A 27,307-nucleotide genomic window follows, 5' to 3' on the forward strand; every position below is an offset into this window, starting at 1 on the left:
CTTTTAGTTTTAGATGTGTTCAGGACTAGTTTATTACTAGCCACCCATTCCAAATTGACTGCAACTCTTTTTTTAGGGTTGCAGTGATTTCACTAGCTGTGGTTGCTGATGTGTATAATGTTGAATCATCAGCATACATAGACACACAGGCTTTGTTTAAAGCTAGTAGTAGATCATTAGTAAAAATATAACAGTAAAGGGCCAAGAAAGCTGCCTTGCGGGATACCACACTTTACATGTTTTACATTAGATTAGCTTACATTAAAGAAAACCCTCTATGAATAGTTTTGTATTTGTAGATGGTCATAACACCTGTACAATGTATGTGTGTGTGTATACATGTGCTCTTGGCGTGTGTCCAAAACCTTTAGATCAGTTTGATGTTTTAGTTAGTGTTGGCACGAGTGGAAGGGAATTAAGGTCTGCTAGAGGTATAGCAGCCTTTGTAAACACTTGGCCAGAGTGAGTCTTGTGTTGTGTACCACCACGGACACCACCACGGACGCTTTAATTGAAGTGGGCTACTTCCTTCCTGCCTGCCAATTAGTAAAACACTCCTTGAGCTTTAAAGGGAGAAAACCCGAAGGGTGCAACTGTCTAGAGGGTTCTTTGAAATATGCACTGGCTAAAAATTAATAACTTCCATCCATGGGCATCCAACATCAAGGAAGCAAATAATTAGTTAGTTAGGATTTTTTTTGCCCTGTTTTTGAACTCGTACCACATACGGTTTTATCAGGTCAAGGTAATGTGATTATGATGAAGCACTAAGAAGGGCTCGGCTCAACGCTGGAAGGCCCTAGAAAGGCCTATGACAGCATAGGGCAGTATGTATGCTACACAGTTCTACTCAGGCCTCATTGCATATCAGCTAAAGTATGTCATTGTTTGAAAAATATAAATTATTTCTAAATATGTACTGTACTAATACTTTACCACGGATTTATTTTGATATTTACGATTCAAAAATAACAAAATCCAGGACTATTCTACTTGTAGTTAAATAGCCTTCAAATTGTTATTGGTTTTTCTAATTTAGAATATATTTTATATGGATTTCAGGTTGCTTTTGTAAAATTGTATGTAAAATTGCAATGGCATAGATTCTACAAGTGTCTAGAACTCTATTGGAGGGATGTGACACCATTCTTCCACAAGAAATTCCATCATTTGGTGTTTCATTGATGGTGGTGGAAAACGCTGTCTCAGGCACCGCTCCAGAATCTCCCATAAGTGTTCAATTGGGATGAGATCTGGTGACTGAGACGGCCATGGCATACGGTTTACATCGTTTTCATGCTCATCAAACCATTCAGTTACCACACTTGCTGAGGAGTATTTCTGTCTGTAATAAAGCCTTTTTGTGGAGAAAGAATCATTCTGATTGACTGGGCCTGGCTCCCCAGTGGATGGGCCTGGCTCCCCAGTGGATGGGCCTGGCTCCCCAGTGGATGGGCCTATGCACTCCGAGGCCCACCTACTGTATGGCTGCACCCCTGCCCAGTCATTTGAAATCCATAGATTAGGGCCTAATTTATTTATTTTGTTTGACTGATTTCCTTGTTGTTGACTGTCCTTTGTACTGCTGTACATTTCAGAGGGGCTAACAGTATTCCCCATGTCTTCACTGTCTGACACACTGACCCACTGAACAAAACCAAAGACTCTTTGTCTTCTTCCCAATCTGTCAATCAGACAGGCATGCCTAACATTCCACCTCCAGTCTCTCTGGGTTAAATTGGGTCTTCAGGGAAAGAATTAGACATGTAAACTAGTCTGTTTGTGCGTGCAGTATTAGATAAAAATATATATTTTGTCAAAATCTGGTAGTTTGTACTTGTCTAGTTGGCAGGGAGAATGCACCATAATCAGCATTGCTAAATCCCACAAATGTAAAAGTGACCAGGTAAGCTGTACATTTTGAGCATGTTTATTGTAAAATAACTCAATAAAAGTATTTCAAAAACTGCAGGAGGATATTACAGTTGCAGACAATACAGGTATCCGTACGTAATTTCACTCATTTTCTGCAGTGCATTTCATTATAAACACAATGTACAGTACACAGAAATATACATTTATAACACATAAGGCATTATTTCATGTGAATATACATATCTCCCTTTTAAGAAAGCGTTCAGTGCATTTTATTCATTGGAATAATATTCACTTTTGTATTACAGAATTACAAAATAAATACCAGTAATGGTTGGCCACTATTTTTCCAGCATTCAGATATAATAAGCAATGTTTTAACAGATAATAATCAAATGATGTATATATTTGTGTTTACTAGGGTTATTGTAGTAGATAAACATCTCTCATTGGTCTCTTCTCCTGGATTCCAGTAAGTAGCAGGACTACCAGGAGTGCTTTGTGCGTCATACGTGCTCTGCCACTGTTGTGATCATTTGTGCAAGTCTCTTCAGTATTGGTCCTTCAAATACGTATTTAAAATACTGGGATTGACCCTGAATTTCATACTGAAATGCTACAATACGCTGCTCCCTTCTTGAAGCCCAATCATGGCATACTAGTATACACATTAACACAGCACTGCGCCCGTCTTAGACCAGGAACAAACCTTGATGTACAGTCCTTGTAGAGGGAGAGATGTTTTCCCTGGTCTGTATCGTGCATGTTACTGCATATCAGTTCATCTTGACGTGTAGAATGGCCGACCAACCATCTCACACCCAAACGGTAGTAGTGTTTTCTGGAGTTTGCTCCTGTCATGAACAAAAACAAGCATGTTCACAGGTTTTGGTTACTATATTACCGTAGATACTGAAACTGTATTACTGTATAATTACTCTATTACAGTATTACTGTAAAAGCATTCTTCATCAAGCCTTTACGTCTGGTCATTGCTTGTGTGTTGTACCTTCTGTTGTTGAATGTACATCACAGCATCGTGGACCGTAACAAAGATGTGTTGTGGGTTCATGTAGTTCATCAGTCCACTGGAGGTTAGGATCCTCAGAACACTCTCTGTGGGGAAGAGTACCTTCTATCAATGTTCTAGATCTCTCAAATTCAAATCTGGACATCGAAGCCAGTTCCATTGCTTTTTAAAATGATTCCCCTCTAATCAGGGACTGATTTAGACCTTGGACACTAATTGGGTTCATTAAATGATCAGGTAGAACAGAAAACCAGCAGTAGTCAAGACCTCGTAGGGTAAGGTTTACATTCTAGAACTTCAGTCAGTGCTCTAGATCTAGAGTCTGAACATTCTCCGTTCAACATTACATCACACGTCAGACTCCTCCTAAACATACGTTTGGATGATTTAACTTATTGATATTGAAATGAGCGTTATACATTCATTTGTTGAACTTACCATTGCAATTGGCCAAATATATGCAAACCCCAACTTTCTGGCAGTCAATACACATCTGGAAAAAGAGGCATCATTAATTCCACTGATACTAGAAGTAAAGATACAGTACTGTAGAACAAGGTACTGTATGTTCGTCCAGCAGAAGGTACTGCACAACAAAATACTATATCATTTACTTTTCTCACCTGTATGAAGAGTCTGGCTCCAGCAACATCGACAAAAATCACACTGCTGCAATCTATTAGTACTGCCTGGACCTCACTTTCAGCAGTTTCTGCAGAGACAACATTAGGGAAGGGAAAGGGGATACCTAGTCAGTTGTACAACTGAATGCATTCAACTGAAATGTGTCTTCTGCATTTAACCCAACCCCTCTAAATCAGAGAGGTGCGGAGGGCTGCCTTCATCGACATCCACGTCTCTGGCGCCCGGGGAACAGTGCCTTGCTCAGGGGTAGAACAACAACCTTGTCATCTCAGGGATTCGATCCAGCAATCTTTCGGTTACTGGCCCAATGCTCTAACCACTAGTTTAGTGTATTACTGGTAGAGAGTTAAAGGCCCAATGCAGCCATTAAATGCAGCCAATGCAACCATTAAATTATTTCTGGGTAACAATTAAATACCTTACTGTAATAGTTTTCCATAAAAATTGACAAGAATACCTTGGGAGTAGTCTGAGTGGAGAGGGGAGAAACTTAAAACTGTTATTGGTAGAGAGTTTTGGAACTCTATTTGTTATTGGTCTATTAACCAATGTACCACCTGGTGACGTCACCATAGAAAGCTGAAACTCCCGGCCATTCAAACAGGCTGATTAGAAGGTCCTGTCTAGATCACACTGATCAGATTTTTGAACACTTTTACATTGTTCGTTTCATCGGCTATTGTTCAATATGATACAATACACAAGACAAACTGGGCCTTTACCGTGCATTTGGAAAGTATTCAGACCCCTTGACTTGTTCCACATGTTGTTACGTTACAGCCTTATTTTAAAATGGATTAAATGATCTATACACAATACCCAATACACAATAAATTTACATAAGTATTCAGACCATTTCCTATGATAATTGAAATTCAGCTCAAGTGCCTGGTGTTTCCATTGACCATCCTTGAGATGTTTCTACAACTTGATTGGGGTCCACCTGTGGTAAATTCAATTGATTGGACATGTTTTGGAAAGGCACACACCTGTCTATATAAGGTCCCACAGTTGACAGTGCATGTCAGAGCAAAAACCAAGCCATGAGGTCGAAGGAATTATCCGTAGAGCTCCGAGACAGGATTGTGTCAGGGTATAGATCTGGGGAAGGGTACCAAAACATTTCTGCAGCATTGAAGGTACCCAAGAACACAGTGGCCAACATCATTCTTAAATGGAAAAAGTTTGGAACTACCACGACTCTTCCTAGAGCTAGCCACCCGGCCAAACTGAGCAATCGGGGGAGAAGGGCCTTGGTCAGGGAGTTGACCGTGAACCTGATGGTCACTCTGACAGAGCTCCAGAGTTCTTCTGTGGAGAGAACCTGAAGGACAACCATCTCTGCCGCACTCCATAAATCAGGTCTTTATGGTAGTGGCAAGCGGAAGCCACTCCTCAGTAAAAGGCACATGACATCCCGCTTGGAGTTTTCCAAAAGGCACCTAAAGGACTGTCAGACCATGATAAACTAAATGTTCTGGTCTGATGAAACCAATATTGAACTCTTTGGCCTGAATGCCAAGCATCATGTCTGGAGGAAACCCGGCACCATCCCTACGGTGAAGCATGGTGGTGGCAGCATCATGCTTTGGGGATGTTTTTTAGCAGCAGGCTCCTGGAGACTAGTCAGGATCGAGGGAAAGATGAACAGAACAAAGTACAGAGATATCCTTGATGAAAACCTGCTTCAGAGCGCTCAGGACCTCAGACTAGGGCGATGGTTCACCTTCCAACAGGACAACAACCCTAAGCACACAGCCAAGACAACGCAGGAGTGGCTTCGGAACAAGTCTCTGAATGTCCTTGAGTGGCCCAGCCAGAGCTCGGACTTGAACCCGATCGAACATCTCTGGAGAGACTTGAAAATAGCTGTGCAGCAACGCTCCCCATCCAACCTGACAGAGCTTGAGAGGATGGGAGAAACTCCCCAAATAGAGGTGTGCCAACTTTGTAGCATCATACCCAAGAAGACTCATGGCTGTAATCACTGCCAAAGGTGCTTCAATAAAGTACTGAGTTAAGAGTCTGAATACATACAGTCTGTAAATGTGATATTTCATTTTTTCATTTTTCATGAATTTGCAAAAATTTCTATAAACCTGTTTGTACTTTGTCATTATGGGTATTGTGTATATTGAATCCATTTTTAGAATGAAGCAGTAACGTAACAAAATTTGAAAAAGGTCAAGGGGTCTGAATACTTCCCGAATGCACCGTAAGTGGCCCTGTACCCAGATTAAATTACTGCAAACTATATACAGTACTTTTATGTATTATCACTCACCAGATTTAAAGAACTCATTCTCAGATGAAAATGATGTGTTAGCGACACCTCTCTCCTGAAAAAAAAGACATTACCAGTAAGTTATAGAACATATGTTTTTATATTTTCCAATGTACAAGATGTGATCTAGCCCAGATATAGTGTGTAGTCTCACCACAGTGTTGACAGCCTCTCTTTCCCTCTTCTCCAGGGCCTTCCTGGCCTTCTCTCTACTGCGGATCCTCTCTGGGGTGAGGCCCAGCAGACGACTCATGTCCTCTCTGAAGAAGCTGCGGTTGCCGTAGTAGATGGGCCCGTTGTATGTCAGGATCTTCACACCCGGAACTTCATAGCACTAAAAATAATAATGCTCCTTGAGTTTTGTCTGAGTTAAGAGGGACGAAAAGTAGCTAACAGCTAACTGCTCTCTGGTGTCTCTTCATTGACTCAGAGCCGCCATGAGCAAAGGGCACGTAGAGCGAGCTGCGTGCGAGTGACAGAGAGAAGCAGTTCATGGATTTATTAATGGAGGAAGTTATTCCTGATTTCAGGTTTCGGGCAGAAGCAATCGGACCTCGGTAGGGTAGGACCTGAACGTCACGGGCATGGGTAGGGCTCGGGTTGAAAATTCGTGCCCGTGCAGGGTTCTACATTGATCACTGTCTGAAACTATGATACTAATGAGGGTTTCTCACGATTGCATCACAATAGCAGTTTTTACTTCACATCTACATCAAGAATCAGTGGAAGTATTTGTATTGTGATTAATATGATATCTTTACAGCCAGAAAAATATATCTCCAGTGTGAACAGAAGAATTCCTCTCACCTTGTTGTGGTTCTCTAAAGGTCTGTAGATCTCTGTGTTGCTCGCTCTGCCCAGCACTGAACACCCAGCCCTGAGGAAAACAATGTTATTATTGTGGGAGTGTATACACTGAGTATACCAAACGTTAGGAACAACTTCCTAATATTTATTTGCACTTAGAGCTGTGGCGGTCACTAAATTTCATCAGCCGGTGATTGTCAAGGAAATAACTGTCAGTCTCACAGTAATTGACCGTTAATTAATATAAACACATTTAGCATATCCTGGCTTCCACACATAGCCTACAAGCCACTGATGCAGACCTTTGGAACATCTACATTTTAAAAAGTTTAATAAATCCATGTAATATAGCCTACACCTTCACAATAAATCCATTATTTATTTTAGACAGGTCTAAAGAAGCATGATATGAAGAAAATGTAGTCTATTTCAGAAGAACAGAGTAGCATACTCTGAGTTGTCCTTATTTGTCACGCCCTGACTTTAGAGAGCCTTTTTATTTCTCTATTTGGTTAGGTCAGGGTGTGATTAGTGTGGGCATTCTAGTTTTTCGTTTTCTATGTTGGCCTGGTATGGTTCCCAATCAGAGGCAGCTGTCTATCCTTGTCTCTGATTGGGGATCATATTTAGGCAGCCTTTTTTCCCACCTGTTGTTTGTGGGATCTTGTTTTTGTGTAGTGTCTATGAGCACTTCATTTCTTTACGTTTCTTTTGTTTCTTTATTGTTTTCTGGGAGTTTCATTTAAATAAACATGTGGAACTCTACGCACGCTGCGCCTTGGTCCAATCATTCAGACGAACGTGACAGAAGATCCCAACTACAACGGACCAAGCAGCCCGGGAGGTAATGGCATCCTGGTCTTTGGAGGAGATTAGGGAGAGAACATCCTGGACTTGGGACGACATAATGGCAGGAGAGAAGAGCCTGCCATGGAAGCAGGCAGAAGCAGTGAAGGAGGGACAGCGACGAAGTCTTGGAGGAATTCCACAGAAACCCCCAGATATTTTTTTTTTGGGGGGGGGGGGGGGGGGGGGCACATAGAGCAGTCGAGGATTGAACCAGAGCCAGTCTGGGAGAAGAAGGAGAATTTGGAAGAGAGAAATGGGAGAGTTGTTGAGTTGGTGGAGGATGCACGGATTTGGACTAAAGGAACGTGTTGTCAGTTTGGTGCCACCTGAGTCAGCTCCCCGTACTCGTCCTGAGAAGTGTGTTAAAGTTCCGGAACAATTGATACCGGCTATACGCACCAGGTCTCCAGTGCACCTTCACAACCCAGTACGTCCTGTGCCAGCTGCTCGCACTTGCCGTGAGAAGTGTGTTAAAGTTCCGGTACCATTGATGCCGGCTATACGCACCAGGTCTCCAGTACGTCTCCACAGCCCGGTACGTCCCGTGCCTGCTCCTCGCACTATCCCTCAAGTGCACTTTCCCAGTCAGGTGCGTCCTGTTCCTGCTCCTCGCACTCTCCTTGGAGTGCGTGTCCACAGTCCAGTACGTCCTGTGTCTCCTCCCCGCACTCGCCCTGAGGTGCGTGTCACCAGCCCAGTACCACCAGTGCCTGTCCCACGCATCAGGCCTCCAGTGCGCCTCCATAGTCCAGTACGTCCTGTGCCTCCTCCCCGCACTCGCTCTGAGGTGCGTGTCACCAGCCCGGTGCCACCAGTGCCTGTCCCACGCATCAGGCCTCCAGTGCGCCTCCATAGTCCAGTACGTCCTGTGCCTGCTCCTCGCGCTCGCCCTGAGGTGCGTGTCACCAGCCCGGTACCACCAGTGCCGGCACCATGCACCAGGCTTCCGGCGACGATCCCCAGTCCAGAGCTTCCGGCGACAGTTCCCAGTCCAGAGCTTCCGGCGACAGTTCCCAGTCCAGAGCTTCCGGCGACAGTTCCCAGTCCAGAGCTTCCGGCGACAGTTCCCAGTCCAGAGCTTCCGGCGACGTTTCACAGTCTATAACCCCCAACGACGGTCCACAGTCCGGAACCTCCTGAGACGGTCCACAGTCCGGAATCTCCTGAGACGGTCCGCAGTCCGGAACCTCCTGAGACGGTCCGCAGTCCGGAACCTCCTGAGACGGTCCGCAGTCCGGAACCTCCTGAGACGGTCCGCAGTCCGGAGCTTCCAGCGACGGTCTGTAGTCCAGAGCTTCCAGCGACGGTCGGCAGTCCAGAGCCTCCTGCGACGGTCGGCAGTCCAGAGCCTCCAGCGACAGTCTGCAGTCCAGAGTCTCCAACGGGGGTTCCCAGTCCAGAGCCTCCGGCGACGATCCACGATCCGGAATGCACCCTAATACAATCCATGCCTTTTGCAGCCAGTGGCCGTTGTGTCCTTCTCCCTGAGTGCTGCCTGCTTCAAAGCACCTCTCATTCACATGGCTCACGTCATCAGCTTTTCTTACAGGCTACAAGTGAATACAGACACATCGGGGACGCAACTGCATGCGTCCTTTTCCAATTCCGAGGTGCATATCAGATCAGAACGTTTAGCTTACAAATTTTATAAACTATTGGTCTATTTCTTCACATTATAAACGCAGCAATGCTCACAAGGCAGTAGGCTATAAGCGCAAATGTTCTATTAGCGGAAAAACATTATCAAAAGTGACAGCAAATGCAATTATGCATGTAATGCTTTTATTATAAAAGGTGCATTTTTATGGTGAAAATGATCTTCCCCAAACTTGAAACTGACACGCTGCTTATGTATGCCAATTAGGCTCTATACCCCTTGTAAAGCAGATTATAGTGCTTAATTTTAAGACGTTATCTGGCCACTTTAGTTGTGATACAAACCTTATTAAAACATATAGGCTTATGGGCTAGGCTACATGAGGTGTGTGATTATGATTAGAAAAAGTCGCAAAAAAAGGCATTGTTTCTTATGCTGGGCATCATTCACAAGTGATATTATATAATTCACAAGTGTTAGGCTAATATTGCCTCCCATCAGACTATTCTTGATTTAATCTTGTCTTTACATATACTAAATAATATACTGCATGTGTGAATTTTTATTTTATTTAGAATGGACCATTATCATGCACCTGTATTGGAAAAGGGGCAATGGTATAGCCTACACCTACAGAAAGCTGATCCTCCTCTTTTTAATAGAGGCCATCACACTGTTTTCTCACGCAATTACATACCCTATAGAAATGTTGTGCAACATGAGCTCATGGGCTCTCATGAAGTGTCTGATTAGATTTTCTAAACATTTGCATTGATGTCAGAGTGATTAGAGGGACAATAGAGTGCTGAGTAGCAGGCAGTTAGCAATTTTGGTAGGCTATTAATGACCATCAGCAGCATCAGAGCTTGGAGAAGCCTAATCACTGTGACTAAACGGTCACGTGGAATTTGACTGCCTTCATGACTTGTGACCGCTGGTGTGGCGGTTACAGCTTCAGCTTTAGTTGTACCCCACCCTTTTCCCCTCAGAACAGCCTCAATTTGTCGTGGCATGGACTCTACAAGGTGTCCAAAGCATTCCACAGGGATGCTGGCCCACGTTGACTCCAAACTTTCCCACAGTTGTGTCAAGTTGGATGGATGTCCCTTGGGTAGTGGAGCATTCTTAATACATACCGGAAACTGTTGAGCGTGAAAAACCCAGCAGTGTTGTAGTTCTTGACACAAACTATTGCACCTGGCAACTACTACCATACTGTTTTGTATAGTCAGTGTATACTGTTAGTCGACCAACAATATAATGTTAAAATCTTGAAAGTTAACTCTGGTTATATTTATATTACATTTATTTAGCAGACACTCTTATCCAGAGCCAATTAAAGGAGGGAGAGCATACATAGATTTTCATACTTGTCCCCCATGGGAATCAAACCCACAACCCTGGTGTTGCAAGTACCATGCTCTACCAACTGAGCCACTGTATCAATTCTACCCTTGGTGAGTGTATCAAGTTCATATCACAGGTTTATGACGGATATTAATTCGTCCCTATGATAGACAGTAATCCACAGTGCTCTGATCCAGAGACTTCAATTCCGGCACACAGCGGTCTCTAGAGAATTGCATCACATTATTAGAAGTCATAGTTATAGTTTCACTGATGATTATTGTTGCTGTTGAATGCAGAAATCGAATTAATACAGATTTAATAAAAAATAGACGCATATACTGGAGATGTACACAGGCAGTTACGCAGGCAAGACATTGGTTACATTTAGCAATAGTATCATGTACAGTTCCAACAACTGTAGCACTACGGAACCATTGATACACTGTGTCTGTGTCGTCTGTGTTGAGAGGGGTGAAGGCATACCATACCTCTGTGTGCGACAGATGACTGTCATCATTGAGAAGACCACTCCAATAGCCAGACCCATATCGACATTCAGGACCACAACAGACAGCCAAGTCACCAGCCACACTACCTGCAAAACACATACAGTACAGTCCATACAGGTTCACAAATATGCAGTCCATCCATATAAGGTCACAAATATACAGGCCATATAAGGTCACAAATATACAAGCCACATTGGTTCACAGTGGTTGATCACTAAACCACTTGCCCAAAAGTGGTATATTTATACAAATCAATGGTAACATGGACAGACTTACGAAGTCAATCTTGCTGACTCGCCAGAGGTCTGGCAGGTCCTGGAACTGTAGAAACATCTGTCTGAGGCTGGTGACATTGATACAGGCCAGCACTGCCTAAGGACAGAGGTAAAGCAGGGTTTATGCCTTATGATTAACGAGACACGGTGTGATCATAACAACATACTGTCACGCCCTGGCCTTAGTATTCTTTGTTTTCTTTATTATTTTAGTTAGGTCAGGGTGTGACATGGGTATTTATGTGGGTTTTGTAGTGTCCAGGGTGATTGTAAGGTTTAGGGGGTTTATTTAGAGTAGTTGGGTTTATGTTTAGTATAGTTGTCTAGCTGTGTCTATGTTGTGTGTAGTTGTCTAGGAAAGTCTATGGTTGCCTGAATGGGTTCCCAATTAGAGACAGCTGGTTTCTGTTGTCTCTGATTGGGAGCCATATTTAAGGTAGCCATAGGCTTTAGTTTGTTGTGGGGAATTGTCTATGTCTGAACGTTTGTAGCATGTGTATGTGCACTACGTTTATAGCTTCATGGTCGGTTGTTGTTTTCATAGTTTGTAAGTGTTTTGTTTCGTTTTGCCTTCTTCTATAATAAAAGAAGATGGCTTATTTTCCACATGCTGCGTTTTGGTCCGTCTCTCCCCCACACGATCGTGACACATACAGGAACTCAAGTCCTTTTGTTCACCTGATCTAGAATTCCTTACAATTAAATGCCTACCGCATTATCTACCAAGAGAATTCTCTTCGATCATAATCACAGTCGTGTATATCCCCCCCAAGCAGACACATCGATGGCCCTGATTTTTTTTTATTTGACTCTATGTAAAACTGGAACCCACATATCCTGAGGCTGCATTTATTGTAGCTGGGGATTTTAACAAGGCTAATCTGAAAACAAGGCTCCCTAAATTTTATCAGCATATCGAATGCGCGACCCGGGCTGGCAAAACCCTGGATCATTGTAATTCTAACTTCCGCGACGCATATAAAGCCCTCCCCCGCCCTCCTTTCGGAAAATCTGACCACAACTCCATTTTGTTGCTCCCAGCGTATAGACAGAAACTAAAACAGGAAGCGCCCGTGCTCAGGTCTGTTCAACGCTGGTCCGACAAATCGGATTCCACACTTCAAGATTGCTTCGATCACGTGGACTGGGATATGTTCCGCATAGTGTCGGACTACGCTGATTCGGTGAGCGAGTTTATTAGCAAGTGCATCGGTGATGTTGTACCCACAGTGTCTATTAAAATATTCCCCAACCAGAAACCGTGGATTGATGGCAGCATTCGCGCAAAACTGAAAGCGCAAACTACCGTAATTGCTGGACTATTAAGCGCACCTGAAAATAAGCCGCACCCACTGAATTTAAAAAAAAAATGTATTTTGTACATAAATAAGCCGCACGTGTCTATAAGCCGCAGGTGCCTACCGGTACATTGAAACAAATGAACTTTACACAGCCTTTAAACGAAACACGTCTTGTAACAAAAATAAATAGGCTTTAACGAAACAGGCTTGTAACATTTTTTTTTTTTTTAAATAGCAGTAAACAGTAGCCTACCAAGAAAGTCCTTGGTCACTATCTTCCTCCTGTGCACTGAAACCACTGTCATCTCCTTTGGTGTCGGAGTTGAATAGCCTCAGAATTGCTTCATCCGATGTTGGATCGTTTTCATTGTGCTCTCCTCACTTTCATCCGGAGGCAAATTCCCCGCTGAGTTTATGCTGCCCTCTTCAATACGCAGCAGCTCCACGCTGTCAGGACCCACTGGCAGACTTGACCATAAATCGCTCTTCGCGATTTATGGGTGACAAGGATTTCTCCCCACTTGTCACCCAAGCCTCATTTTCTAGTTCGGGCCATCTGCTTTTCTTTCCTCTGAAAGCTTTTGTTGTCTTTTTGCACTAAGTCAGTTTCTCACGCTGCTGTTTCCAACGTCTTTTAATCGACTCATTAAGGCCAAGCTCCCGTGCAGCAGCTCTATTTACTTTTCAAACAGCCAGATCGATCGCCTTCAAATTGAAAGCTGCATCATATGCATTTCTCCGTGTCTTTGCCATGATGAGGGTGATAAAATGACTACCGTAATCAGAATGATGGAAAGTTTGAGCGCGCTCGATTTACTTCACATTATGTGACGGTGCTCAGTTTTTTGGCGGCATGAATTTGTGAAAGCGGGAAAAATCCATAAATTAGCCGCGTCATTGTATAAAGCGCAAGGTTCATAGCGTGGGAAAAAGTAGCGGCTTATAGTCCGGAAATTACGGTACTGCTTTTAATCAGGGCAAGGTGACCGGAAACATGACTGAATACAAACAGTGTTGTTATTCCCTCAGCAAGGCAATCAAACAAGCTAAGCATCAGTATAGAGACAAAGTAGTGTCGCAATTCAACAGCTCAGGCACGAGAGGTATGTGGCAGGGTCTACAGTCAATCACGGACTACAAAAGGAAAACCAGCCCTGTCGCAGACCACGATGTCTTGCTCCCAGACAAACTAAACAACTTCTTTGCTCGCTTTGAGGACAATACAGTGCCACTGACACGGCCCGCTACCAAAACCTGCGGGCTCTCCTTCACTGCAGCCAACGTGAGTTAAACATTTAAACGTGTTAACCCTCGCAAAGCTGCCGGGCCCAGACGGCATCCCCAGCCGCGTCCTCAGAGCATGTGCAGACCAGCTGGCTGGTGTGTTTATGGACATATTCAATCAATCCTTTTCCCAGTCTGCTGTTCCCACATGCTTCAAGAGTGCCACCACTGTTCCTGTTCCCAAGAAAGCGAAGGTAACTGAGGTAAATGATTATCGCACCGTAGCACTCACTTCCGTCATCATGAAGTGCTTTGAGAGACTAGTCAAGGACCATATCACCTCCACCCTACCTGACCCCCTAGACCCACTCCAATTTGCTTACCGCCCAAATAGGTCCACAGACGACGCAATCGCAATCACGCTGCACACTGCCCTAACCCATCTGGACAAGAGGAATACCTATGTCAGAATGTTGTTCATCGACTACAGCTCAGCATTTAACACCATAGTACCCTCCAAACTCGTCGTTAAGCTCAAGAGCCTGGGTCTCAACCCCGCCCTGTGCAACTGGGTCCTGGACTTCCTGACGGGCCGCCTCCAGGTGGTGAGGGTAGGTAACAACATCTCCACCCTGCTGATCCTTAACACTGGGGCCCCTCAACGGTGCCTTCTCAGCCCTCTCCTGTACTCCCTGTTCACCCATGACTGGCGTGGCCATGCACGGCTCCAACTCAATCATCAAGTTTGCAGACGACACTACAGTGGTAGGCTTGATTACCAACAACGACGAGACGGACTACAGGGAGGAGGTGAGGGCCCTCGGATTGTGGTGTCAGGAAAATAACCTCACACTCAATGTCAACAAAACAAAGGAGATGATCGTGGACTTCAGGAAACAGCTGAGGGAGGAGCCCCCTATCCACATCGACCGGACAGTAGTGGAGAAGGTGGAAAGTTTTAAGTTCCTAGGTGTACACATCACGGACAAACTGAAATGGTCCACCCACACAGAAGCGTGGTGAAGAAGGTGCAGCAGCGCCTCTTCAACCTCAGGAGGCTGAAGAAATTCGGCTTGTCACCAAAAACACTCACAAACTTTTACAGACGCACAATCGAGAGCATCCTGTCGGGCTGTATCACCGCCTGGTAGGCAACTGCTCCGACCACAACCGTAAGGCTCTCCAGAGGGTAGTGAGATCTACACAACGCATCACTGGGGGCAAACTACCTGCCCTCCAGGACACCTACAGCACCCGATGTCACAGGAAGGCCAAAAAGATAATCAAGGACAACAACCACCCGAGCCACTGCCTGTTCACCCCGCTATCATCCAGACGGCGAGGCCAGTACAGGTGCATCAAAGCTGGGACCGAGAGACTGAAAAACTGCTTCTATCTCAAGGCAATCAGACTGTTAAACAGCCATCACTAACATTGAGTGGCTGCTGCCAACATACTGACTCAACTCCAGCCACTTTAATAATGAAAAAATGTGTATAAGGTAGTTGTTGTGAAATTGTTAGGTTAGATTACTTGTTAGATAAACAAGCCATCCTGCATGGTACTAGAACTAGAAGCACAAGCATTTCACTACACTTGCATTTACATCTGCTAACCAAGTGTATGTGACAAATAATATTGGATTTGATTTGATTTGGATCAGGACATTACGAGTAAATGACTCGGACGACGAGTGCACTTCGTTTCGTTTTATGTCGTTTTGTTTGCACGAACTAGCTAAAGTCTGTATGCCTCCACCTTTTAGTAGACACACACTGACTCACCTTGGGCAGGAAGTAGAAGAGAGGTCCAATCAGCAGTAGAACTATCAGAACCACCAGACTGGTGAACAAGCCAGAGAGCTGAACGGACAGAGAGACAGAGAACATTAAATGACTTTAAAGGATAAAGGAATTAATGTATCATCATGCCAGAAGCAAATGGCGAGGCAGACAAATAGGGCATCTAGAAAGTCATCCGTACAGATTCAAGTAAAGACAAAGCCTGGAAAGTAGGCTCGATATAAAGTAGTGTGTACCTGTGTGAATCCCCCAGAACTCTCCAAGATGTTGGTGGTGGCCAGAGTGGCTGAGCTGGGGAAACAGGTGAAGAGAGACGACACTGTGTTGGAGATACCATGGGCCAGGAGCTCCTGGAGAAAAAAGACAAACATGATGACGATGATGATGACAATGATGGTGATGATGACGACGATGATGATGATGATGATGATGATGATGATGGTAGTGATAATGATGATGATGACAACGCTTGTCCTTAAAGATGGACTTCTTGTCACAGCTCACAGATTACACACACACAGAAGTCACGTTAAACGTGTAATGCCTTGGACAAGGTGACAAGATTGGAGTGAGTGTTGATTTCCCAGCACTACTGTATCCTATTAGTCGAGGACCACTGTAGCCTACCTGGTTGGGTTGGATGGAGTAGCCGTGCTTGTCTGCGTAGATCATTGCCAGTGAGACAGACACAGCATAACCCACAAACGTAATGGCAACCGTGTCTCCAGCGACCTCAGGCAACTTGTGCAAGGCAGGCATCCGTGGACTAGGGAAGCTACACAGTCAAAACACGGTCAAAACTTTACACTCACTCTCTGTTTAGAATGTTTAATTTCTCTTTTAAAAGAAGCTAAATGATGATGATGATGATATCACTAGATGGAGATGCTCAATTAGTGGATACCTTACCCTGCAGGAATGTGTCCCACTATCTGAACGCCATAGTTAGAGTCCAGAGATGAAGCATAGGCCACTCCTGTAGCTATTATCACCTGAGAGAAAGAGAAACATCAAATTGAGTTATAACACATCAATCAGCACGTCACAAACATTACAGCTACACAGAGCTACATCGAACATGATCAGTATTATAATAACTGTTCTCTTTGTGACTGACCGTGAGGATCTCTACGGGGATGGGTGTGCGTAGGTGCTGTCGGAACCTCATGTTGACTTCTTTAACCGGTACCAGGATGGCCAGACACACCAGGGAGGTCAGCAGCTCAGCCATGTTGGTGTGGGGAAGGTTCTCTATGACAGACGCAAGGGTCTGGAGGACACAGACAGGGGGGGGGATGAGTTAACACACACGGGGGGTGATGTATTTCATCGGGCCATGTTGGTGTGGGGCGGGTTCAGTGGGGAACGCGTTATAGTGAAGAGAGGAGCAACTATTTAAATTGTCTCTTCCCACACCCCGGTGTTTATGATTGTCAAGTGTCTCTTACAAGGTCAAATTGAACCAAGTGAGGTTTTGAGAGCTCCCTCAGTTCTCTTTTATTTGAGACTTCTTCTCTCCTTCAGAGAACCTATTTCTATTATAATTCCACAATGTCCTGGAGCTCTAAACTACTGTAAAGTGAACACTGTATTATCCTGATCATTGTCACTTCTCTGACTGCTGACCTTGAAGAGTGAGAAGGGGCCGGTGTGGCGGGGGAGCCGCAGTCCCAGCATGCTTTGCAGCTGTGAGATGGTGACGTGGAAGGCTGCAGCGCTGGTGAATGCCTTGACGATGGGCTCTGACAGGTATGTAGAGAGGAAACCCAGCTGTAGCCCAAACATACAGAGCTGGGAAACAAACAACATTTAGTCAGGACTACAACATCTAAACACTATAGAAATACCATTCCATCTACAGGGCCATGCCATCTTAAACTTGTCCTTTACCTTGCTTCCTGCTTAAAACATCATAGGGAAGTGAGGAGAGCAGCTCTTCTGATCTTGTCCTCCAATGCTCTCCTCGCTTCCCTCTGAAGTTTTGAGATGGAGATGAAGAGAGAGGATGCAGGGAATCGAGGGAAATACTTTTGAGATTCAACCAGAGAGAACCCTATGTATCACTCACCATCATGATCCCTGAGAGTAAGGCTACAGCGGAGGCAACCCCAATCCTCTGGGCCTCAAAGTCTGCAGCCTCTGGACTGGAGGAGTTGAGCTGTAGAGGGGTGGGCACCAGCTGTTCCACCACTGAGCCTGTCATCAGGCTCACCACTGCAAAGGTACCTGGGAAACAGACACAGCTAGTCTGTGATTCAACCATTCAGCACCACTACCAAAACAGCCACACGGCGGCTCAACAACACAGTAATGAAGCAACTCAGCATCAGTGTGAGCACATATGCAACGGAAGTGGTTTGGTGAACTAAGCTCTGTTCATATACAATGCATTTGGAAAGTAATCAGACCCCTTCACTTTTTCCACATTTTGTTATGTTACAGCCTTATTCTGAAATTGATTTAAAAAAATGTTTTCCTCATCAATCTGCACACAATACCCCACAATGACAAAGCAAAACAGATTATTTGAAATAATAGCAAATTTATTACAAATAAAAAAACTGAAATACCTTATTTACATAAGTATTCAGACCCTTTGCTATGAGACTTGAAATTCAGCTCAGGTGCATCCTGTTTCCATTGATCCTCCTTGAGATGTTTCTACAACTTGATTGGAGTCCACCTGTGGTAAATTCAATTGATTGGACATGATTTGGAAAGGCACACACCTGTCTAGATAAGGTCCCACAGTTGACAGTGCATGTCAGAGCAAAAACCAAGCCATGAGGTCGAAGGAATTGTCCGTAGATTTCTGACACAGGATTGTGTGGAGGCACAGATCTGGAGAACGGTACCAAAACATTTCTGCAGCATTGAAGGTCCCCAAGAACACAGTGGCCTCCGTCATTCTTAAATGGAAGAAATTTGAAACCGCCAAGACTCTTCCTAGAGCTGGCTGCCCGGCCAAACTGAGCAATCGGGGGAGAAGGGCCTTGGTCAGGGAGGTGGACCAAGATCCCGATGGTTCCTCTGACAGCGCTCCAGAGATCCTCTGCGGAGATGGGGGAACCTTCCAGAAGGACAACCATCTCTGTAGCACCAGACGGAAGACACTCCTCAATAAAGTTTCAAGGTTCATATACGGTTGTGCGCCAGTGCACTGAGCAAAATGATCTAGTTGCCACTCCTGAACGGAGGAAAAAGCACCGACTGTGCCATGCTAAAACCCTATTACGCACGTTCCTCCGTTCCTCTGGGGCCGAAGAGTGGGAGTCCGCAGAGGATGGTAAACCTGTTCTTTTGGCCAGTATTGTTACATCGCCGGGTTCTTCTTTTTTGTCATGAAATGTCCGTGTATGTTGAGGAGGATGTCCCTGGTCCCGACGATTGAGTACTGCAGGATAGATTGAAACATTCAGAGTCACTGGATGTTTTGGACAGCCTTCTCGCTCATCTACCTGCTGATAGGCGAGACAAGTCAGTTGGTCTGACTCTGAGTTTTGTAGTTTTGTTTTCTGATACGCCTACACGTACAAACTTGATGGAACACGATATTGACGCTGGGGATGCTGACCCCATCCGTCAGCGGTTCTATAGAGTTTCTTCAGAGAAACTGCGTTGTCTGGATGCTGAGATCAGGTACATGCTGGAGAGTGATATTGCAGAGCCTTCTTTCTCCAGCTGGGTTTCTCCCTGTATCTTTGTCAGTAAACCGGATGGGACAAACATATTTTGTATGGACTACCGTAAGGTAAACAGTGTCACTAATTTCCTCTTCCTTGGATAGAGGACTGCGTTAATCAGGTCGGAGCAGCGAAGTTTGTGAGCAAGTTTGACCTATTAAAGGGCTATTGGCAGGTGTCACTGACGTGTAGGGCACATGAAATCACTGCCTTTATTACACCCTCTGGTCTGTACTCGTATTTGGTTATGAGTTTCGGCCTGCGTAATGCACCTGCCACTTTTCAACGCCTTATGAACAGGGTTGTCTCCGGTCTGGTTGGGTGCACTGTTTATCTGGACGATGTAGTGGTTTATGCAGATACTTGGGAGGAGCATCTGGCCTGTATTCAAGCTTTGTTCGACCGCTTGGCTGCGGGTCACCTCCCTATCAAATTGGCTAAGTGTGAGTTTGCTCAGGCGACCGTTACGTACCTTGGTAAGGTGGTTGGGCAGGGTGAGGTGCGTCCTTTCCGGGCTTAAGTGGTAGCTATTTATGTTTTTCTACTGCCAACCACTAAAAAGGAACTGATGCGTGTCTTGGGAATGATTGGTTATTACCATAGTTTCTGTGGGAACTTCTCTACCGTGGTCGCTCCCCCAACAGATTTGCTGAAAGCTAAGACGGTTTACGTCTGGTCCCCTCTCTGGTGCTGGCTGCTCCTTGTGTGTGGATGTGAGTCACGTGCAGGTGGATGCGAGTCACATGGGGGCAAGTGCAGTCCTGCTGCAAGGAGATGTGTCTGATGTCGAGAGGTCTGTTAGTCGATTTTCCTAGAAGTTTAACCATTATCAATTGAACTACTCCGTGGTGTAAAAAGAAGCGCTAGCACTCATATGGGTGCCACAACACTTCGAGGTGTATGTCGGGTTGGATGTAGATGGCTGGGGCAGTGGGGTAGCGTTTACTAGGACAGTATTTCTTTTTTGTATATGTATGCTTGGTTGGTGTGGTGTTCCAGGGTCCTTGGTGGTCCCCGGTTTTATGGATAGGAGTGTGACGACCATCCCACTCTGTCTGCCGAATTCTTTCTCTTTGCTCTTGTTTTCCTTAATAGGATGTTGGTGAGCGGAACTGGGAGGGTCGTCTGCGAAATGGGACACACATGGGCTCAGGTGTGTCCCGGGGATAAATATAGTCGTGGCCAAAAGTTGAGAATGACACAAATATTGATTTCCACAAAGTTTGCTGCCTCAGTGTCTTTAGATATTTTTGTCAGATGTTACAATGGAATACGGAAGTATAATTACAAACATTTCATAAGTGTCAAAGGCTTTTATTGAAAATTACATGAAGTTGATGCAAAGAGTCAATATTTGCAGTGTTGACCCTTCTTTTTCAAGACCTCTGCAATCCGCCCTGGCATGCTGTCAATTAACTTCTGCGCCACATCCTGACTGATGGCAGCCCATTCTTGCATAATCGATGCTTGGAGTTTGTCAGAATTTGTGGGTTTTTGTTTGTCCACCCGCCTCTTGAGGATTGACCACAAGTTCTCAATGGGATTAAGGTCTGTGAGTTTCCTGGCCATGGACCCAAAATATCGATGTTTTGTTCCCCGAGCCACATAGTTATCACTTTTGCCTTATGGCAAAGTGCTCCATCATGCTGGAAAAGGCATTGTTCGTCACCAAACTGTTCCTGGATGGTTGGGAGAAGTTGCTCTCGGAGGATGTGTTGGTACCATTCTTTATTCATGGCTGTGTTCTTAGGCAAAATTGTGAGTGAGCCCACTCCCTTGGCTGAGAAGAAACCCCACACATGAATGGTCTCAGGCTGCTTTACTGTTGGCATGACACAGGACTGATGGTAGCGCTCACCTTGTCTTCTCTGGACAAGCTTTTTTCCGGATGCCCCAAACAATCGGAAAGGGAATTCATCATAAAAAATGACTTTACCCCAGTCCTCAGCAGTCCAATCACTGTACCTTTTGCAGAATATCAGTCTGTCCCTGACGTTTATCCTGGAGAGAAGTGGCTTCTTTGCTGCCCTTCTTGACACCAGGCCATCCTCCAAAAGTCTTTGCCTCACTGTGCGTGTAGATTCTCTCACACCTGCCTGCTGCAATTCCTGAGCAAGGTCTGTACTGGTGGTGCCCCGATCCCGCAGCTGAATCAACTTTAGGAGACAGTCCTGGCACTTGCTGGACTTTCTTGGGCGCCCTGAAGCCTTCTTCACAACAATTGAACCGCTCTCCTTGAAGTTCTTGATGATCCGATAAATGGTTGATTTAGGTGCAATCTTACTGGCAGCAATATCCTTGCCTGTGAAGCCCTTTTTGTGCAAAGCAATGATGACGGCATGTGTTTCCTTGTAGGTAGCCATGGTTGACAGAGGAAGAACAATGATTCCCAGCACCACCCTCCTTTTGAAGCTTCCAGTCTGTTATTTGAACTCAATCAGCATAACAGAGTGATCTCCAGCCTTGTCCTCGTCAACACTCACTGACAGAGAGAATCACTGACATGATGTCAGCTGGTCCTTTTGTGGCAGGGCTGAAATGCAGTGGAAATGTTCTTTTGGGATTCAGTTCATTTGCATGGCAAAGAGGGACTTTGTAATTAATTGCAATTCATCTGCTCACTCTTCATAACATTCTGGAGTATATGCCAATTGCCATCATACAAACTGAGGCAGCAGACTTTGTGAAAATTAATATTTGTGTCATTCTCAAACCTTTCGGCCATGTCTGTACACCTTTCCCCCATATATCCAGGAAACACACTGTTGTTTTTGGTTGTGGCATTTTAGGGATTATTTGTGTTTGTTTATTTTGGCACCTCTCAACACCCGTCATTTTCACCATCTATGCACGCATCCACTCACTTATGCTACTGACTACACACACACCATTGTTACTTGGATATAGTTCACTTTATTTAATAAATATGCTTGTTTTTTTTCTTTATCTCTGTGTTCTTTCCCTCTTTGTTACCAGCTACGAGCCGGTTCGTAACAAAAGGAACTTGACAGCCTGCTTGGAGTTTGCCGAAAGGCACCTAAAGACTCTGAGACCATGAGAAACAAGATTCTTTGGTCTGATGAAACCAATGCCAAGAGTCGCGTCTGGAGGAAACTTGGCACCATCCCTACGGTGAAGCATAGTGGTGGCAACATCATGCTGTGGGGTTGTTATTCAGCGTAGGGACTGGGAGACTAGTCGAGGGATCGAGGGAAAGATGAACGGAGCAATGTACAGAAAGATCCTTGATCAAAACCTGCTTCAGAGTGCTCAGGACCTCAGATTGAGGCGAAGGTTCACCTTCCAACAGGACAACAACCCTAAGCACACAGCTAAGACAACGCAGGAGTGGCTTCAAGACAAGTCTCTGAATGTCCTTGAGTGGCCCAGCCAGAGTCCGGATTTGAACCCGATCGAACATCTCTGGAGAGACCTGAAAATAGCTGTGCAGCGACGCTCCCGATCCAACCTGACAGAGCTTGAGAGGATCTGTAGAGAAGGGAGAAACTAGCCAAATCCAGGTGTGCCAAGCTTGTAGCGTCATACCCAAGAAGACTTAAGGCTGTAATCGCTGCCAAAGGTGCTTCAACAAAGTACTGAGTAAAGGGTCTCAATACTTACGTAAATGCTTTTTCATTATGGGGTATTGTATGTAGATTGATGATGAAAACCCCCCCAGATTTAATCAATTTTAGAATAAGGCTGTAACGTAACAAAATGTGGGGGCTGAATACCTTCCGAATGCCCTGAATACAGTCTCTAGTATAAAGGGAATAAATTAGATTTTTTTTGCTACCGATGTACACAATCTACTCCACATTGAAATTAAAAAAACAACTAAGCTGTCTTGATTGCGTAATTCTTCACTCCTCAGAGTTAATACATGCCTACATACACAGATTTGAAATCATTGGCCACTTTAATAAATGGAACACTAGTCACTTTAATAATGTCACTTTAATGATGTTTACATATCTTGCATTACTCATCTCATATGTATATACTCTATTCTATACTATCTACTGTATCTTAGTCTATGCCGCTCTGACATTGCTCATCCATATATTTATATATTCTTAATTCCATTTGTGTGTATTAGGTATTCCATTTGTGTGTATTAGGTATTTGTTGTGAAATTGTTAGATGTTACTTGTCAGATATTGCTGTACTGTCGGAACTAGAAGCACAATCATAACATCTGCTAAACACGGGTATGTGACCAATACAATTTGGTTTAATTTGATGGTGGAAATAGCTTTGGCAGCCATTACAGCAGGTAATCATCTTGAATAAGATTCTACTAACTTTGCACAACTCTTAGGGCAACATTTATCTATTGTTTTTGTCAAAATTTCTCAAGCTCAGTAAATGTGGTTGTGATTCATTGATGGACAGCAATATTCAAACCATGTCTCTGTACTAAGGACTAAGACTGGACCACTCAGGAACACTCAACACTTCTTGGAAAGACATTCTAGTGTGTCTTTGGCATTAAAATGTGTGTAATTGTCCCACTGAAAAATAAAACTCTATCCCAAGGTTTTCAAAAGACTGATATCTGGTTTTCCTCTAATTTTCTACATGGGCTTTGCTCCTTTCATATTTATTTTTCTCCTGACAAACTCCCCAGTCCCCGACGGTGGCAAGCATACCCATAACATGAAGCTGACACCAATTTAATCATGTTTAGATTAATTTTTTGGCAGCAAAATGTGAAGACAGTTCAAGGGTTGTATAGGCTTTCACTAGGCACTGTTTATACGGCTCTTTTGTGTGTGTGTGTGTGTGTGGGTCGTTTAAGCCCTCTTGGGTTTCCTACCTTACCTGCACACCTATTTATCTTGTTTTATCTGTACTTCGTCTTTCACTTGTTTTTTGTGTGTGAATAAATCTAACTAAAACTAAAAAACTATGTTGATTAACTTTGACTTTAGCTCAGGGGGCTAACACAGTCTTATGGGGCGGTGGAGACACTGGTTCAAACCCAGTAGCTGTCACACAGATACCCATGCCAGAGGATTTATCGCCGGCACATTGTGCGCCCTATCCATATGTAACGGATGTGAAATGGCTAGCTAGTTAGCAGGTGCGCGCTAGTAGCATTTCAATCAGTTACGTCACTTGCTCTGAGACTTAAGTAGTGTTGCCCCTTGCCCTGCAAGGGCCGCGGCTTTTGTGGAGCGATGGCTAACGACGCTTCGTGGGTGTCAGTTGTTGATGTGTGCAGAGGGTCCCTGGTTCGCGCCCGTGTCGGGGCGAGGGGACGGTTTAAAGTTATACTGTTACACATATACATTTGTCAGGCTCCAGTCCTAAATGTATAATATCAGCGTGTGTATACCAGTGGATACATGCCGTCCTGTGCCAAACAGCATGTAGAGAACCACAGGGAAGAAGGAGGTGTAGAGGCCATAGATGGGCGCCACTGACGTCAGTAAGGCAAAGGCCATACCTGTTTTCAGGAAGAGAAACAAGATATTAGGCGACAATCGGTTGCCATCACATACACCTGTGGCTACATGAGTAATTGGTGTCATTTTCAGATAAAAAGGCTTTGATATCGTGGTAAATAATGTTGCCAATAAATGCTATGAAATAACACCTGTTATTACTGTATTACAACTTTCAACGCTGGTATTTTCTTGACTCCGTTATCTGAATAAACCATGACATCCATTGAGATTACATTTTTGAGGTTCCATTTTTCCTGTCAAGCTCAGATGATAATACATTTTTTAAATACGTTTTACATTTTGTATCAAGATTATTTTGTTCATTGTGTGTGTGTGTGGGGGGGGGGGGGGGGGGGGGGCTCTGTGCTATCTGGGATCCTTAGGAGGTCCATACTCCATTGAAGTTGACATTTGAAATGGTTAATGTAGGGGTTAGGGTTAGGTTAGGGTTCTGGTTAGGGTAAGAGTATGGGTTAAGGTTGGGGTTTAGTGTAAGGACGTCCCCAAGGAACCGGATAGCATTGACCAATTATCTGGAGTTAACAAAAAGTCCATATTTGAAGGTGTTTATTTCGTTTACATTAGCAATTTGACAAAATCTTCTTAAAATCAATCAAACACACGATTGGTTAGTAATTACTGGCAAAACAGTGACACGTGAGAAATAAAACGTCATCACAGAATTGTGTAAAAGGTTAGTTGTAACAAAATAGTTTGTAAAGATGGTAATTCGACATCAAACGACATCAATTTACTACAGTAAACCTTTGCTCACAATATTCACTTAAAAATGTACTCACCTTGTGGAATGTGAAGTATACCAACTGTTAGTCCCGCTATTGTATCACCTAATATCCATTTTTTCAGCCTGTACTTCGGCAGCCAGTTAAAAATGGGAACTCGTTCCCTCAACAGGTGAAGGCATGCTGCACGCGAGCACCTGCACCGTTCCGCGATCTTCTCCCGAAACCGTTGACCACCTCCACGGGGCTTGTCCTCGGTACCGTACGACTGTCTGAACCGGTCCTCGGTGTAAATATTTCGGTATACAGCCACTGAAGCGCTCATCTTGTCCTCCAGGTGAGTGTTTACGTTGTCTCGTTGAAACTAATAGTAATCTGAGAAGATGAGGCAGAAAATATGCGGTCGCTACTGCTTGTCATATATAGTAGGAATCTGTCTCTAGTTTGACATCAGAAACCATTGAATTTTCCTGTCTGGTGTTTGGCAGCCAATGCTGAAACTTTTTGTTATTGTGTTGAACTTTCCTTGGGGTTTCTTTCTTAGCCTACATCCTTGTTCCTGGCAGAGACCCCATAAAGGTGTGCTTGTGTCCAACGTTTGTGATGATGGATGTCTGGTCCATAACAATCTGCAGGGTCCTACTGCTACCAACTTTATACTTCAGAAATAAAAAAATGTGACCCTACTTTATTCCTCCTTTCCTGCTATTACACAAACCACCCCCACCAATTGACTTCACCAGACACACACCCACAGTATACTTAACTATTCAAAGAGCCTAGCTTCCTCTTAAAAGTCATACAATGTACAGCTCTGTGTAAAACTCCACTGAGATCAAAGTGGTATTGTTGCTAAAGTGGAGGTATAGTGTAACCTCTAACCATATCTATTAGCAATTATAAGTGGTGGTCATTTCCGAGAAGGATTGATTTCTGTATAATAGCTCTTGTCTCTGGGGTGTTTAAATCACCATAGCCCATAGGGAATAGGCCTGGGAAACCCTGTGATTGCCACTGCCCATACATAATTAGTCTGAACGGAAAAGAGAGACAAGAGAACCCTGTTCTGTGAAATGTAATCAGACACGTTGAGCTGCTTGCGGTTCATTGATCAAAACACACCTTGACTCTAATGATGAGTGAGCGTTTTGTGTGCTATTGAAGTTCTCCTCTGATTTTCAGAGAGAGATGAGAGGGGAGTCAAACATATATCTTTCTTTGTCAGATTTGACAATTTTCAGACATTTACCAAAAGTATTATTAATATCTCTAGTTTGGAAGTAGTGTAGCGAGCTTTGCTATTGCAATTTGGTTTAAAAAAAAGTTGTTAGCAGGCGTGGTTACAAAAGTTGTTCGAAGTTGTGACGCAGATAATTCATGGATGCGTTTTTCTAGCACGTCCAGATTGAAGCAGTCGTATTCAAAATACCGTCATCAGAAACCAGCAGCATACCACCCTGCATACCACTGCAGGCTTGCTTCTGAAGCTAAGCAGGGTTGGTCCTGGTCAGTCCCTGGATGGGAGACCAGATGCTGCTGGAAGTGGTGTTGGAGGGCCAGTAGGAGGCACTCTTTCCTCTGGTCTAAAAAAAATATCCCAATGCCCCAGGGCAGTGATTGGGGACACTGCCCTGTGTAGGGTGCCGTCTTTCGGATGGGACGTTAAACGGGTGTCCTGACTCTCTGAGGTCATTAAAAATCCCATGGCACTTATCGTAAGAGTAGGGGTGTTAACCCCGGTGTCCTGGCTAAATTCCCAATCTGGCCCTCAAACCATCATGGTCACCTAATAATCCCCAGTTTACAATTGGCTCATTCATCCCCCTCCTCTCCCCTGTAACTATTCCCCAGGTCGTTGCTGCAAATGAGAACGTGTTCTC

General features: G+C 44.4%; 1 protein-coding gene across 1 annotated transcript; it reads right to left on the reverse strand.

Annotated features, from left to right (window-relative positions):
- Nucleotides 1–1,914: 1,914 nt before the first annotated feature.
- Nucleotides 1,915–26,038, reverse strand: slc26a10 (solute carrier family 26 member 10). Its single transcript, XM_055931033.1, has 18 exons — nucleotides 25,485–26,038; nucleotides 24,573–24,683; nucleotides 17,617–17,774; nucleotides 17,175–17,339; nucleotides 16,666–16,818; nucleotides 16,458–16,540; nucleotides 16,176–16,323; nucleotides 15,785–15,898; nucleotides 15,531–15,608; nucleotides 11,223–11,318; nucleotides 10,926–11,032; nucleotides 6,642–6,711; nucleotides 5,989–6,168; nucleotides 5,835–5,889; nucleotides 3,529–3,617; nucleotides 3,344–3,398; nucleotides 2,885–2,991; nucleotides 1,915–2,729 (listed from the first exon to the last, which is right to left on the reverse strand). The coding sequence occupies exons 1-18, from the start codon at nucleotides 25,750–25,752 to the stop codon at nucleotides 2,691–2,693; spliced, it is 2,076 nt and encodes a 691-aa protein (XP_055787008.1). The 5' UTR covers nucleotides 25,753–26,038; the 3' UTR covers nucleotides 1,915–2,690.
- Nucleotides 26,039–27,307: the final 1,269 nt, after the last annotated feature.

The sequence above is a fragment of the Salvelinus fontinalis genome, chromosome 8 (genome assembly GCF_029448725.1).
Source record: "Salvelinus fontinalis isolate EN_2023a chromosome 8, ASM2944872v1, whole genome shotgun sequence".
Classification (NCBI taxonomy): Eukaryota; Metazoa; Chordata; class Actinopteri; order Salmoniformes; family Salmonidae; genus Salvelinus; species Salvelinus fontinalis.